General features: G+C 43.5%; 2 protein-coding genes across 8 annotated transcripts in view; one reads left to right on the top strand and one right to left on the bottom strand.

The window, feature by feature from the left end:
- The window catches only part of Mrs2 (magnesium transporter MRS2), a 30,338-nt gene extending 17,752 nt beyond the window's left edge, over positions 1-12,586 (top strand). The window contains exons 8-11 of the mRNA XM_027409329.2: positions 1,075-1,227; positions 1,688-1,805; positions 4,033-4,146; positions 4,636-12,586. Coding sequence (XP_027265130.1) covers positions 1,075-1,227; positions 1,688-1,805; positions 4,033-4,146; positions 4,636-4,746 — 496 coding nt within the window. The 3' untranslated portion in view covers positions 4,747-12,586. The remainder of the gene's footprint in view (positions 1-1,074; positions 1,228-1,687; positions 1,806-4,032; positions 4,147-4,635) is intronic.
- Positions 9,691-13,190, bottom strand: part of Gpld1 (glycosylphosphatidylinositol specific phospholipase D1) — a 58,538-nt gene continuing 55,038 nt past the window's right edge. For all 7 annotated transcript variants that reach the window (XM_027409320.2, XM_027409324.2, XM_027409327.2 and 4 more), the window contains one exon: positions 9,691-10,414. In XM_027409320.2, the coding sequence (XP_027265121.1) occupies positions 10,328-10,414 (87 nt within the window). In that variant the 3' untranslated portion in view covers positions 9,691-10,327. The remainder of the gene's footprint in view (positions 10,415-13,190) is intronic.

Genomic DNA, 13,190 nt, shown 5'->3' with positions numbered 1-13,190 from the left:
TAAAAGTTGTTACGTGCAAACCTTCCAACATGAGTTCAATCCCTGGAGTTCATATAAAAGTGAAAGGAAAGTACCAGTACCACATTGTTCTCTATGTGTTCACGGAAGCAGATATCAGCAGTTAGCCCTCTGCTCACTCATCCAGGGAACAGAGAAATTAGCTGCTACTGTAATTGTTTGTATTCAAAGGGATACGCTCTTTTTAATGTATATAGGTGGCCTGCATGTATGTCTGTGTACCCACATGTTTGGTGCCCACAGAGGCCAGAAGAGAGCATTCGACCTCTCAGAATTGGAGTTAATGGATGTTTGTGAGCCACCATGTGGATGCTAGAAATGAAACCCAGTCATCTGGAAGAGCAACCAGTACCCTTAACCACTGAGACATCTTTCCAGCACCAAGAAATGCTCCTTTCTATTTAGTGAAGGAAAAAAGCTTGTAGATTCAAGATAACCTTTGTTCAGATAAATACCAGCCAAACACAAGCTAGAGCAGCAAGGCCAGGGAGAAGGGGGGGGAAGAAGAAGAAGAAGAAGAAGAAGAAGAAGAAGAAGAAGAAGAAGAAGAAGAAGAAGAAGAAGAAGAAGAAGAAGAAGAAGAAGAAGAAGGAAGGGGTTCCATGTTCCATGTGCTCTCGGTCCCTTAAGAGTCCCTTTCGCATTATTCTGACCTTACCTTGACCACGCCTTGACCGGCGTGGTCAGGCACACCTGTAGCCAGCCCTTAGGAGGCGTGGTTACTGTGTCTCCCTACAATTTAGTCTGGGTTTTCTTGTGCTTTATAGTGGCCTAGGGTTTGCACTGTCTCATCAATAGTCACATTTGTATTTTCTAGTCACTAATGGCATGTGCTTGCATGTTTCTTTTGAATTGAGGCCATGGAGCACAGTGATGCTAACTCATCTGTGTAGGGCTGAGTGTATCATGCTTAGGATCAGTTGGCATAGCTTCTCACAAATTAGATGCAATCAAACAGATGAGATACGGATGGCTTTCTTGCTGGCGGCTGAGGTTGGGGGTCAATATATGTTGCATGTGCTCAGATTTGTTGACTGTGTTATCTCTGAATTGAAGTGAAAAGAGAAGTACTGGGATTGACCATGCAGACGAGATGGAACTGCTGCTAGAAAACTACTACCGGTTAGCTGAGGACCTTTCCAATGAGGCTCGGGAGCTTCGGGTCCTGATTGATGACTCGCAGAGCATCATCTTCATCAATCTAGACAGGTGAGGATGGGGTTATGACTAACACTGCAGAGTGCCTTTTAAAGAAATGGTTTTTCAGACGAAGTCACATCTGTGACTACTCCATAAGTGGGCCTTCTTTTTAGTTTCCTAATGCCTGACAAAAACAACTGAAGCAATGCTGGCTTATTTGGACAATTTGACAAGGAAATCACAAGGACAGAAACTTGAAGTAACTGGACCAGTGAGGTGGATGCTGGTGCTCAGCTCACTTTCTCCCTTTTGATGCTGATTAAGTCCCCAGCCAAGGATTGGTACCGCCTATGGTGAGGTGGACATTCCCTCCTCAATTAAGAGGTTTGTTTCTATGGTGATTCCAAATCAAGTTACAATATTAATCATCTTAGGACTTCCTTTTGAAGATGGAGAGTGGCCCCATAGGTGTTCACTAGGTTTTGCTGGGTTTGTGTTTCCTGGTCTGAATTGGTTGTTTTCTCTCCAGCCATCGCAATGTGATGATGAGGTTAAATCTACAACTAACCATGGGAACCTTCTCTCTTTCACTCTTTGGACTAATGGGAGTTGCTTTTGGCATGAATTTGGAATCTTCCCTTGAAGAGGTAAGAATGTAATTTCTTAAATAACAGAATTTTTTAAATTTTTAGATGATAGAAGAGTTTTATGAAGTATGACCTGCTATATTAGTTTTATTTTTCATTGCTATGACAAAATACCTGGCAATGGCAGCATAAAGAAAATGCTTATTTTGGCTCACAGTTTAAAGGAGTTACAGTCCATCATGGCAGGAAAGGCAGAGTAGCAGATCATGAGGCCTCTCCTCACATGGTCCACAGACAGGAAGCAGATGACTCTCTCAATTCAGTTAAACCTCTATGGAAATAACCTCACAGATTTGTGACTCCTGGGTGATTCCAAATCTACTCAAGTTAACAGTAAAGATAACTGCCACATCTGCATATTCTCATAAAGAGTTAAGTATAGGCTGTAACTCACTTAGAATTCAGGCAGGTATTGTTGGCCCCTGTGTATAGGTAGGACTATGGCCTTACACTGCTATATTTCCTAGAACATAGAAGTACTCAGGAGAAGCTAACACAGCCACCCTGTGAGGCAGTGGTAATGAAGGATTTTATTTTTAGTTCTATGTGTACCCTGTACCTAGAAGTTCACATACATAGGGCTTGTTTGATGTAGAAATCACAACTCTATGAAAGAGATCTATTTCCCCTACTTTGTAAGTGTGGAAATGGAGGCTCAGAAAACTTAGTAAATTGCAGATCTATAAAACCAGATGATTTCAACCCAAAGATAGATGCTTTCCACTCTGCCCTCTTGCCTTTTCATGTAACGCCAAGGTTTTTAGAACCCAGTAGCCGGGCATTTTCAAGGGAGGTCTTGCAAGGTTTCTAGCGGTGATCAAATGTGCGGTCAGCACTTTGGTATTTGGCACTTCATCCTGTGTAGTGTATTGCTTCTGTGGCTGCCACTGTGGTCTGTGGTCTAGCCAGCACCATCTCAGGACCACACATCTGTAAATATGTTCTTTAGAAAACTATCACAACAGTCTACATAAAGATACTCCCGTTCCTTTTGACCGCCTTAGGAGAGGTGCAGACCCCAGGTCTGTGCGCATCTGATCTCTTCTGGATTTGACGCAGACGTCTCAACCACTCGCGTCAACTGCGCTCTGATTATTCTCAGAGACGATGGCTGCACAGCTCCCCCCTCACCTCCCAGCTTTATTGCCTAGTTCATTTTCACCTGTTTGGGTCATAGCCTTTGTTACGATTCATGCAGTATTAGTAGAAAACATGAGGTATGAAATTCCCCAAAATTGCAAACATTTTGAAGACCAATCATACTTCATTGATGTGGAAAATTCCATAGCTGGTCTGTTGTGACTCAGTCAAGATGTGGGTGCACTGCTGGGTGGTGGCGGTCCACACCTTTAATCCCAGCCTGGTCTACAAGAGCTAGTTCCAGGACAGCCTCCAAAGCCACAGAGAAACCCTGTCTCAAAAAACCAAAAGAAAAAAAAAAAAAAAAAGAAAAAAAAAAAGATGTGGGTGCTTTGGACTAATATACATGTATTAGGTGCATGTGAAATGTTTTTCTTTAGACTCCAAAAGAAAATACCATTGTTATGTCACAAGCCTCACCAAGAGGAAGCATATACAACTAATTGTATTCCTGCCTTTCAAAAGTTAATGGGTGAGCTTGAAAAACAGAGGATAATGAATGTTAGAGAATGGTGCTTCTTATTTTCCAGTTGATATTATAAATACATAAACTGAAACATGTTTTGGTCCTAAGGAGTTAAGAGGAGATAACCAACCTTCTTAGCTAACCCATAAGCTAACATGTTTTATGCTGAACTCCAATATTCTTATTCAAGGCCTATCCCCCCACCAAAAAAAAGTGGTTTTTTTGTTTTGCTTCAATTCCTTTTGATCCAGGTGTGGTAGTATACACCTGTAGACTCAACTCTTTGGTAGGATGTGGCAGTAGATCTCCTGAGTCCAGGGACTTTAGAGCCAGCCTGGGTAGTAGCAAAGCCTTTCCTTTACAACATCCTTTCTTGATTATTTGCATTAATGTGCAGTCCTAGGTACAGAAGAGCCCAGCTGTGAGACATTTGAGGTCTGAGTGGTAACCCTGCTCTTGGTCTCAGGGCTTTGCTGCAGGCCAGGTTCCTAGCTCTTTCTATGGAAGAGCTCTTATGATAACAGCAAGGCTCCTTTTAACTCTGCAGGAAGGTTTGTCTCTGAAGAGCCTAACCTTTGTGATTAGAATGAACCTTTTTTTTTTTTTTTTTTTTTCTTTCAGGACCACCGTGTGTTTTGGCTGATTACAGGGATTATGTTTATGGGAAGTGGCCTCATCTGGAGGAGGTTGCTTTCTTTCCTTGGAAGACAGCTGGAAGCCCCTTTGCCCCCTATGGTATGGACTGGGAGCTCACAGCAGCACTGATGTGGGCTGCAATCCTTGGCCTAAATCAGGTAGCCTGGGTTTCAGTTGTCACAAGCTTTGTAACCCTGGGCCAGGTACTTGATTTTTTTTAACTCTCCTTACTGTCCCTCTGTTAATCCAGTCAGCACTATATGTTTCATAGGATTTGGAAAGTTACATGAGCTGAGCTGTTGAGCAGTATCCCAACACAGCAACGCCTTTAGGAGTTGCTTGGTCTCTATAGATCACTAACAAGAAGCGTACATTGAGGCAGATGCTCATCACTCTGCTGGGCTTTCCCATAGCCATACTGCAGTGCAGCAGCACTCCATGAGCCCCTGGTAGCTCCTCCCCCCATGTATGTGGAGACGCATGGGTGGAGTAAGTGCATAGGCTCTGACTTGTGCAGTCCTTTGTTTTTATCTGGTTAGTGACTTCTAAGAAAGACACAAACTGAAATTTGTTTCCTGCTTTATTTAGATGGCCTCCTTACCTAAAAAGACCCTTCTGGCAGATAGAAGGATGGAAGTGAAAAACAGCCTCAGGGCGGAAGGACTCGGAACAAGCAGAACTGTCCTGGCAAGCCGCTAACAGCAACTTTTTATGCTTCTGAAGCTATTACCACTCTAAGGGGTCGGGGGGACTGCTATTTAAATTATGTCTGACTTAAAAATACTGTGGCATTCACAATACTAAAGCATGATTGCGTCTTCAGAATTCTGTGAGACAAAGTGCTTCTTTGTAAAAGGCCAAAATTCTATGTCCTACCAACCTTGAATACTGTTTTTATGGGCTTCTTAAAGTATAGATTAATTTATTGTGAGATAGACTTGTCTAGACTCAGTGCTGTTATACATATGAAGAAAAGTGCAGCTCCATGCTAAAGGAGCCCAGGAACCTGGCAGAGCCTATAGTACCAGAGCTCATGGGCTGCAGTTTTTCAGACAGGGAGTCATGTTCCTATCAACTTCTGACTCGGGGGAAAAAAGCTGATGCATCTGTTAGCCTTGCAATGAAGTCCGTAATGTCAGCCCTTGATAGAACCTTATTTTCAGGTATCTGTTCTCTTTTATATATAAGACAAGTAGAAGGGAAATATAATTTAATATCCACATACATGGATTCTGGTAAATCAAGATACTATTTTTCTCTGATTGGTTATAAATAGAACCTTTGAAAGTAAAGTTGAAAGGAAGTGTTTATTCTCTTACAATTTTATAGCTGTTTTGATCATTGCCTTATTTAAGAGATTGTCGTGCTGTACTGCTCCCCAAAGGAAATATATGCAGCCAGCTACTCTGTTTGCCCATCTCTCTAAAATTAGCAGGTGGGTTTGTCAAACAAGAGGATAGTTACTCTAAGAACGGTGGGAATGTTATCATCCCAATCAGAAGTTTGCATTTAAAACAAATGACAAAGCAGGACATGGTTGGTCCTTCACTGTAATTCCGGTCCTTGAAAGGCTGCAGCAGGAGGATTATGTAGAGGTAGAGACCAGCCTGGGCTCAGTGAATTCTGGGTCAGTAGAGGTTTGGCATGAGTTCCAGGCCCACTTGGACTGTAAAGTAAGACCCTGTTTCTCAAACACTAAATAAATGGGACTGGGGTACTGCTCATTGTTAGAGTGCCCACCCAGCATGGACAAAGCTGTGGGGTCAGCTCCCTAGTACCACAGTAAATAACCAAGTTGTTGATGCCTGTAAGTCTGAAAGCTGCCATCCTAATAACATTCTGCCCACCTTTGCGTTTTTTCTAGAGGCTTCATTGAGTTGTGTGCTAGAACATTAATTACAGTTAGTGTGCTTCCAGAAGTAGAGCACTTGTAAGATTGTAATAAGACCGGAGCAGCTCTTAGCCTACAGAGTAGGAATAGGAGAAGTATACCCACCCCAGATGTTGTGTGTGCCCAATTACCCTAATGCGTCCCACAAGAATGTCAGATTCATTTATTGGGTGATTTAGTAATGGGAATAAGAATGTTATTCCAGTAGAAAACAGAATGTTACAAGTGAGCTCCATTGCTGTGTGGGACTGTGAGAAGCTGGCCTGGTGTCCCAGCCGTGATATGCTAGAGTGTGACCCCGTGGAAACTGTAGGAGCTGATCCTTTGATAGTGTCCAAGATCATCTTTGATGACTCGTGGCTTCCACAGCACCCATCATAAGTAGACCCAAACCTGCCGTGATTGGTCTTACACTGTCTTGGGTTTTGCTGGACTGAGGTACATGAATTGAAATCCATTTGACCCCAGGTCACATAGGATAAAATTCATTTTTTCCCTGTAGTGTTAGTTTATAAGTTTGAGTAAAGTAATTGTCTTAATTAGTCATGTACCTCCTAGCAGTAACTACTTCTCCAGTCAGATAAAAGGACAGAACTGGCAGTTTGTACATTTCAAAGGTGGTTATGTCTGGGAGGATTTTTGAGTGTAACTGCTACTTAAAGGAAATGTTGTAAAGTATCAAATACTAAGTTATATGATTGAGCAAGCAGCAGTCACATCCTATGTGAAGCATCAGCAAGGGGGTATGGTACTTTTTTTTCTTCTTAATGAGGGAAAATTGCTCTGGAGGGCTGCCATCTTTAAGGTAATTAATTCTCTTGGTGACACACGCACGATGGAGTTCTGTGCATCAGAGGCTATTTTGAGTTCAGGCCAGGAGGAGTGCTAACATCGTGCTCTTGGAACCCAGGTTCGAATTAGATTTTGAGGCCAACCTTTCTTCCTGTCAGCAACACATAAATGCAAACCCATCCGAGCTCTAGCTTCGGGTATGGAGGTACAGCCCGAATGCTCTTTTGACAGGGACGTGGGATTTCAGCGTGGAATTCCATTTTCTATATCAGAGAATAAGGCCTCTATCAAGCAGGCACACTGCGAGTGAGCTGGACAAGAGCATACTGGGCAGACTGTCCTTCAGCAAGGCACGCCTGGAATTCAGCATTGCACACATCTATGGTGTTATTGCGCTTTGCAGTTTTGTCGATGACCAAAGCTAGTTGATGGAAAGCAGTATCACAACTGGGCAGCTGAGAACTGGACGTATTTCTCTGGCGTGGGGGGGGGGCCAGGAAGGTCTCTTCATTAAGGTTGCCAGCCCCGTTAAGAGCCTCATTGGTAGCCCATGCCTCTGATGGGACAGGGGATCTAGGATCTGTGCAGATTTTGTCCAGGAATTGGGCCTCGTAAAGTGAAGGGCCAGTTGGAGCTGGTCCATGCACCTTCTAATATCCTCTGTTGCAGCCACAGTTGAGTTTAACTGTTCCATTTTCATAACAAGGGAATCATATTTGGCAAGTAGTTCAGCAAGGCATGGCTGGATGCCCTCCACCATCAGAGCTGTAGCTGCTATGGGTTTTATTCCCTGCAGAATATTGCAGAAAGATTCACCCAGCTCCTCCAGATTAGGTTTATAGTTGAGTTCATTGAGTGGATCTATTTTTCCATCTCAAAGATCTTAGCTATCAAAATGCCCATATCAGGGCTGGTTACTAGTGTTTTCAATAGAATTTTAGTTACCTTGCCAAGGGGGTGATCAATATTAGGGTCTCCCTTGAGGTCAAAAGCCTCTTCAATGGACAACAACCCCTTTATGAGCTTCTCTGAGGATTCACTATCCTGAGAACTGATGCCATTTTTGCCCTTACACATCAAGGGGGACTTTACCAGAGCTACAGCAATTCTGAAGCTGCCAAAGATTAAGCAATGAAATTTTGCCTTTATCTCCTTCCCAGTGTGATATTTTTGACAGTTTGTCCTTATGTTCGGAGCCTCTGAGCCAATGTGGGCAAAGCGGAGGTCATCCTATGAAATGATCCCTCCTCATGTTATTCTTGACAACAGATGGAATAAGTACTAAATGATTCTTGCTGACAGGCTGTTTTGTGTGGCGGGGTCCAGGAGCTGCATCGGCTTTATTTCTTGGAATGGCATCACTGAAGCTACATTCCAACTTTAGTGTGATCTCATGGATCATGGACTTGGAATGGGGCCCGAGACCTGAGCTCTGCACCATAAGCCCATCTCCAATCATTGCAACTTTGTAGTCTAGGACAATAAGGCACAAAGCAATTCCTATCTTAAAGCCTTGAAAATGTACAGAGAGGAAGCTAGAAAACCAAACTGTAAATGTCTGTTGGTGTCTTGAGGTAAAGATCCCCAAGCTAAACAGTCGCATCCAGTTAGTGTTTCAGTTCTTCTCCACTTTCCTGTCTAAGCATTGTGGGCTGATTCTTAGAACCTCGATCAATGCTTGGTGGGAGGAAATTTTAATCCACCTGTTGAGGATAATACTCAGACTGTCATGTACTAATTTTTTCTCTTGTCAGGTCAACATTGGTTATAGATTGACCTTAAAAAGTGGTGTAGCACTTACTTTATTTCTCACAGAGGAGTTACTATGTTACAATTGTCAATATGACAATGTTACAGTTGCCCTTGTGACAATCCTGTTGACTTGAAGATGTTACTATCTCTAAAAGCTTTCAGCTATTTTTACCTGGTGCCTGCTACCTGCTATGTTCAGACATTGAGCCAAAGACAAATCCTGTGGACGGCCATGGCCATATTTAGACAGGCTCTCATCAGTTAGCAAAGCAAAAGTGCTGGCATTTGGGGCTAGAGCGTCAGCCCAGGGTTGGAGAAACCCATGCCTGATGTGTACAAGGCCCTGGGTTTAACCCTGCCGTTTACATTTGCTGATTGGCTATCACAGTGGCAAAGCAATAACCTTCTGCTGGTAGTGTTCTCCAAATAGGTTGAACTGCCGGTTACTACCCAAGCAAAATCAGATGTCCCTGTGTTCTTTCTGCTGTTTCTTAGGAGGTATATAGTGCACACTCAGAATGCCTAGTCTGAAGCATGAGTAGTGCCTTCTGGGGTGAGTATTTGTGAACTGTCCCTCTTTCTTTCTGCCCTATGAACTCATGTCTGAGTAGAGACATTTCTTCTTTGATCTCCTCTTCATTTTCTCTACAGAGGGATCCCTTTCTGAGTGGGACTTATCACCCATTTCCTTCTACTTTTGATACCATTTCCTAGGGTCAGAAGGAATAGTATCTCTCATGGCTGACACAGACCAGCCAGTCACCGTTAGCAGGTATGAGTGAGGGTGAATTTCTCCTGAAGCCATTCTATGGGGATGGAGCACAGAATCTACCCTAAAAAATGGGCCACAGCCCACTTCCCTCTGGGTTCCTCACTGGCCCTTATAGTCACCTTGGGCTTAGGCCACACCACTCCTTCCTGCTCTGTTGATGGATGGGGCTGGCAGCCTAACACAGCAAAGCCCCACCACCCTGTGAGACTTAAAGCCACAGTGGGTGAGATTCATCATCTGTCAGAACAGCCAGCTCCACAGACTTGTGCAAGGCACAAGATAGTTCATCCAACTCTCTGTTTCTGTGGTTGTTCTTCTAAATCCTTGAGGAAGGAACTGTATGTGGGCCCTTCCCCCATGCCATTCTCTTTTCTTCCCACAATGTTTTCACTATATATTGTACCGTCAGTATGACAAAATGCCCAAAATAAACGGCTTAAAAAGAGTAAATGTTTATTTTGGCTCACAGTTTCAGCCATGTTGGCTCCAGAGTGCTTGTCCCTGTTGCTTTGGGGCTGGGGAAGAATCAGTACATCATGGCAGAGGGTTCCTGTTCATTTCATGGCAGCTGGGAAGCAGACAAGGATTACTTGGGGTTCTTGTACACTCCAATGGCGTAACTTCCTCCAACAAGGTCCCACTCTAAAATTTCCACCCTCCTTCAGCTGGGGACCAAGCCTCCAACATGGGTATTTGGGGGGCACATTTAAGATCCAAATAGGACCAGCCACCACTAACAGATTTTTAAAGAAGCAATTGTATAGAGAGTATAAGAGCTGACTACACCTTTCTAGGCAAGAGAGAGACGGGTGTTCAAGCAGAAGGGGAGGGGTAATCGTTCTGGTCCCAAACACAGGCGGGAAGCTCAGAGAAGATGCGTAGAGCCTGCTGCTCCCCATCATCTGGTGTCTATACAGCTGATCATACTTCCAGGTAACCTGGCTGTCAGTATGTCTGTCCCAGAAGTCCCACCTCTGTCAGGCTTCACAGCTCCACTGGATGAATACTTTGTCCACCCTGGAGATGACTTGGCCCAAGAGAGAGGGGCAGAATAGGAGAGTGGAGTGACGTCTTCAATCTGAGCTAAGGCTGTAGACATGAAGTGCCCCAGAGAGCCGAGCTCCCCAAGAACTTCTTCCAGCAGCAACAACCACTTGGTTCTGTAGAGGGTACAATATAGACAGCATTCATGACACGTTCCCACCATGAAGCAGACATGACATCATGCTGTGCTCTGGAGACACAGAGGAAAGCAATGCTGCCCAGACCCCCATAGCTCCAACTTAGGTCTTTCCCTTTGTTCATACAACACTTTCTTGATCTGTAAGATCTAAAACCTACATTTGTGGAAGTTGACCCCAGCCTCTGTCTCCTGTACATAAAAAAATGGAAAATATGTAAGTGTGCTTATTCCAGAGCCATGCATCTGGAGTGATAAGGACTTAAACAGGGCTACCTTCACATATCATTCCTGCTGCCTAGTGTTTTCAGGCCCATCTTCCAGAATTACTTATTTCCAAAAACTTCTGCAGGTTGTGAGACATTTTAGTAATGGCAAGATCTTCACAGTTTGCAGTTAAATTTGATTTGGGGAGTTGTCAAAGTTATTATAAATCATTACTGGTAAATGAAGTGTGGCTGATCATGCTAGCTGCTAGCATTTTAGAGCAGGCTATGGCTTTCATCTTGTTGGTTTCATTTTAGCACAACTAACTGTCCCAAAATGATGATAATGACGTATTCCAAGTGGAGCCCTTTCTGGCACCTCCTAATACCCCAGTGTCAGCAAAAGAGAAAATCTTTTCAGTAACAAATGGTAATTTCTTTTCCCTTATTTATGTAATCACTAGTTTACGAAATGTGCTTTTACTTTGGCTATATTCTAAGTCTCCATTTCCTGGGCAAAGCATGCCCCTCGCTGAAGTTAACCCTTCACGGCTGCCTACCATCTCCCTAGTCTAACCATCTCAGGGTGTCCCCTTGAGGCCCATAGACCTGGCCAGCATAGAGAGCCACTGTCGTTAGCCCTGGGTCATGGTACATTGGTGTCTAAGGTCTTGGCTGCATTTTATCCTTCCACCTAAGCTGTGAGTGAGAGAGAGGTCATGTCTCACTGTTGCGTCTACCTCACTGCCCAGTGAAGCACCATAGTTAATGTTCTGCTGAGGCTCACCACATGACATGGGCAGTCTTAAGAAAAAAAGCACACAGACAGTGGCAGTGTTCCTTAGGAATGTATGTCTCCCTGCTGCCAATTCCAATAGATTCATGTGTCCTACCAGGGAAACCTGTCTTGTGAGTCCTAATTCAGGTCTCAGGAAAAGGCCACTCTGATGTGCTCACTAAGCCTTAATGCCCTGTCGAAATGTGAGCTGGGAAAGTGAGGGCTATTAATACTGACACACATGAACTGCAACTAGGAAAGCTAATTTGTAGAGTTGCACAGACCAGAATTAACTGAAGTCTTTGAGCTGGCCTTTATCACCACTGCCCTTGGTCGGTGTTCCTGCTAATGTGTTGATTTTTTTGAAGATGCATAAAATTGTAAATAAAAGCCCAGTGTATCCTTTGGAGAATACTTCCATTAGCTTAATAATTGCTGTTTCTAGTAGCTAATCCTATTGCATCCTGCTTGTCTTTGTCAGCGAGAATTGTTGGCCACCAGAGGACAGTTTCACCATGAGTCAGTCTCTCAAGCAGGGCCTTTGTCCCCAGCACCTCCCAAGCCTTACCTTACCAGACTGCTGTCTTCATGCCCTTAGGACTCCTGCACACTGCTCTCTTTAGCCTTTAGTCCTATGCCAGTCTCATGGACTGGCCTTTCCTGTGTATCTTCAAGAACAGTGACTGTCTTGTCTTTGTATTTTATAACCTAGCACAGTTCTATGGTACCAAATCCTGAAGTGAATGAACCATTTAGTGGTTTAGTTTGATTTCCTTTGTTTTCAGGCAGGGTCTCATTCTAACCCAGGCTAGCCTGGAACTCTTGAGTCCCAGGCTGGCCTCAAACTCCTACCTCAGCTTCTCATGCTGGGATTACAGGCATGAGCTACCACACCTGGCTCTCTAGTACTTACATATTAAGGTAAATTTCTTAATTCTATATTTATTAAAAATGTAATATTAAATGTATCCTTTAACAGTCCTGCTGCTGTGTTTCTCACCTACAAGGATATTTGCACAATTATGTAAAAAAAAAAAAAAATACAGGTGTAAGCATTGTCTGTAGTAGTTTAAAAAAATGGAAGTAACATAAATATGGAAATGTAATTGACCTGAATTATGGAATGTCCAGAGAATAAAGTATTGTTTAACTACTGAGAAAGATTAAATGTGCTGTGTACTTATTTGATAGGAAGTGAAGGTTGCTAAAAATGCAGTCATGGAATGTGTGTCTGTCTAGACCCATTTATAATAAGACTGACAGCGCAGCAAGGGTGTTGGTCATCAGGTAAAGGTGCTTGCTGCCCAGCCTGCCAGCCTGAGTTGAGTCTCTGGGACCCTCGTGGTGGGAGAAGAGAACTCAAGTGTCACGTGGTCCTCGGCACCACAAGTGTACCTCGGCACAGAAACATGCATGTAACACACAAAACAAACATTTAAATAAAACAACAAAATCTTATCAGTGGCTGTGACAGAGGTGCATCTTAGGCTGTGTGAGAAGTCGGTGCCAGAAGCTGCAGCTGCAGTGTGTTAGCAGCCATAGATGCGGCAGGAGTGGCTGACCTCAGCACCACACCACCAACACCCTTTAGTCATGGACCCAGAAATTCAAACTTGTAAAAATTTCATGATGGTCAGCCATTACTCCTCTTCCTCTTCTCTCTTAGTCTCCCTACTCTGCCAGGCCATATGATAAACTAGTTAACATGTCTCAAAAAAAATTTTTTTTCATGTCAGGAAAATTTTTTCCCACTATTTAAATATGACAGTCAT

The sequence above is a fragment of the Cricetulus griseus genome, chromosome 3 (genome assembly GCF_003668045.3).
Source record: "Cricetulus griseus strain 17A/GY chromosome 3, alternate assembly CriGri-PICRH-1.0, whole genome shotgun sequence".
Lineage (NCBI taxonomy): Eukaryota > Metazoa > Chordata > Mammalia > Rodentia > Cricetidae > Cricetulus > Cricetulus griseus.
This window is presented reverse-complemented; position numbering and strand designations above follow the sequence as displayed.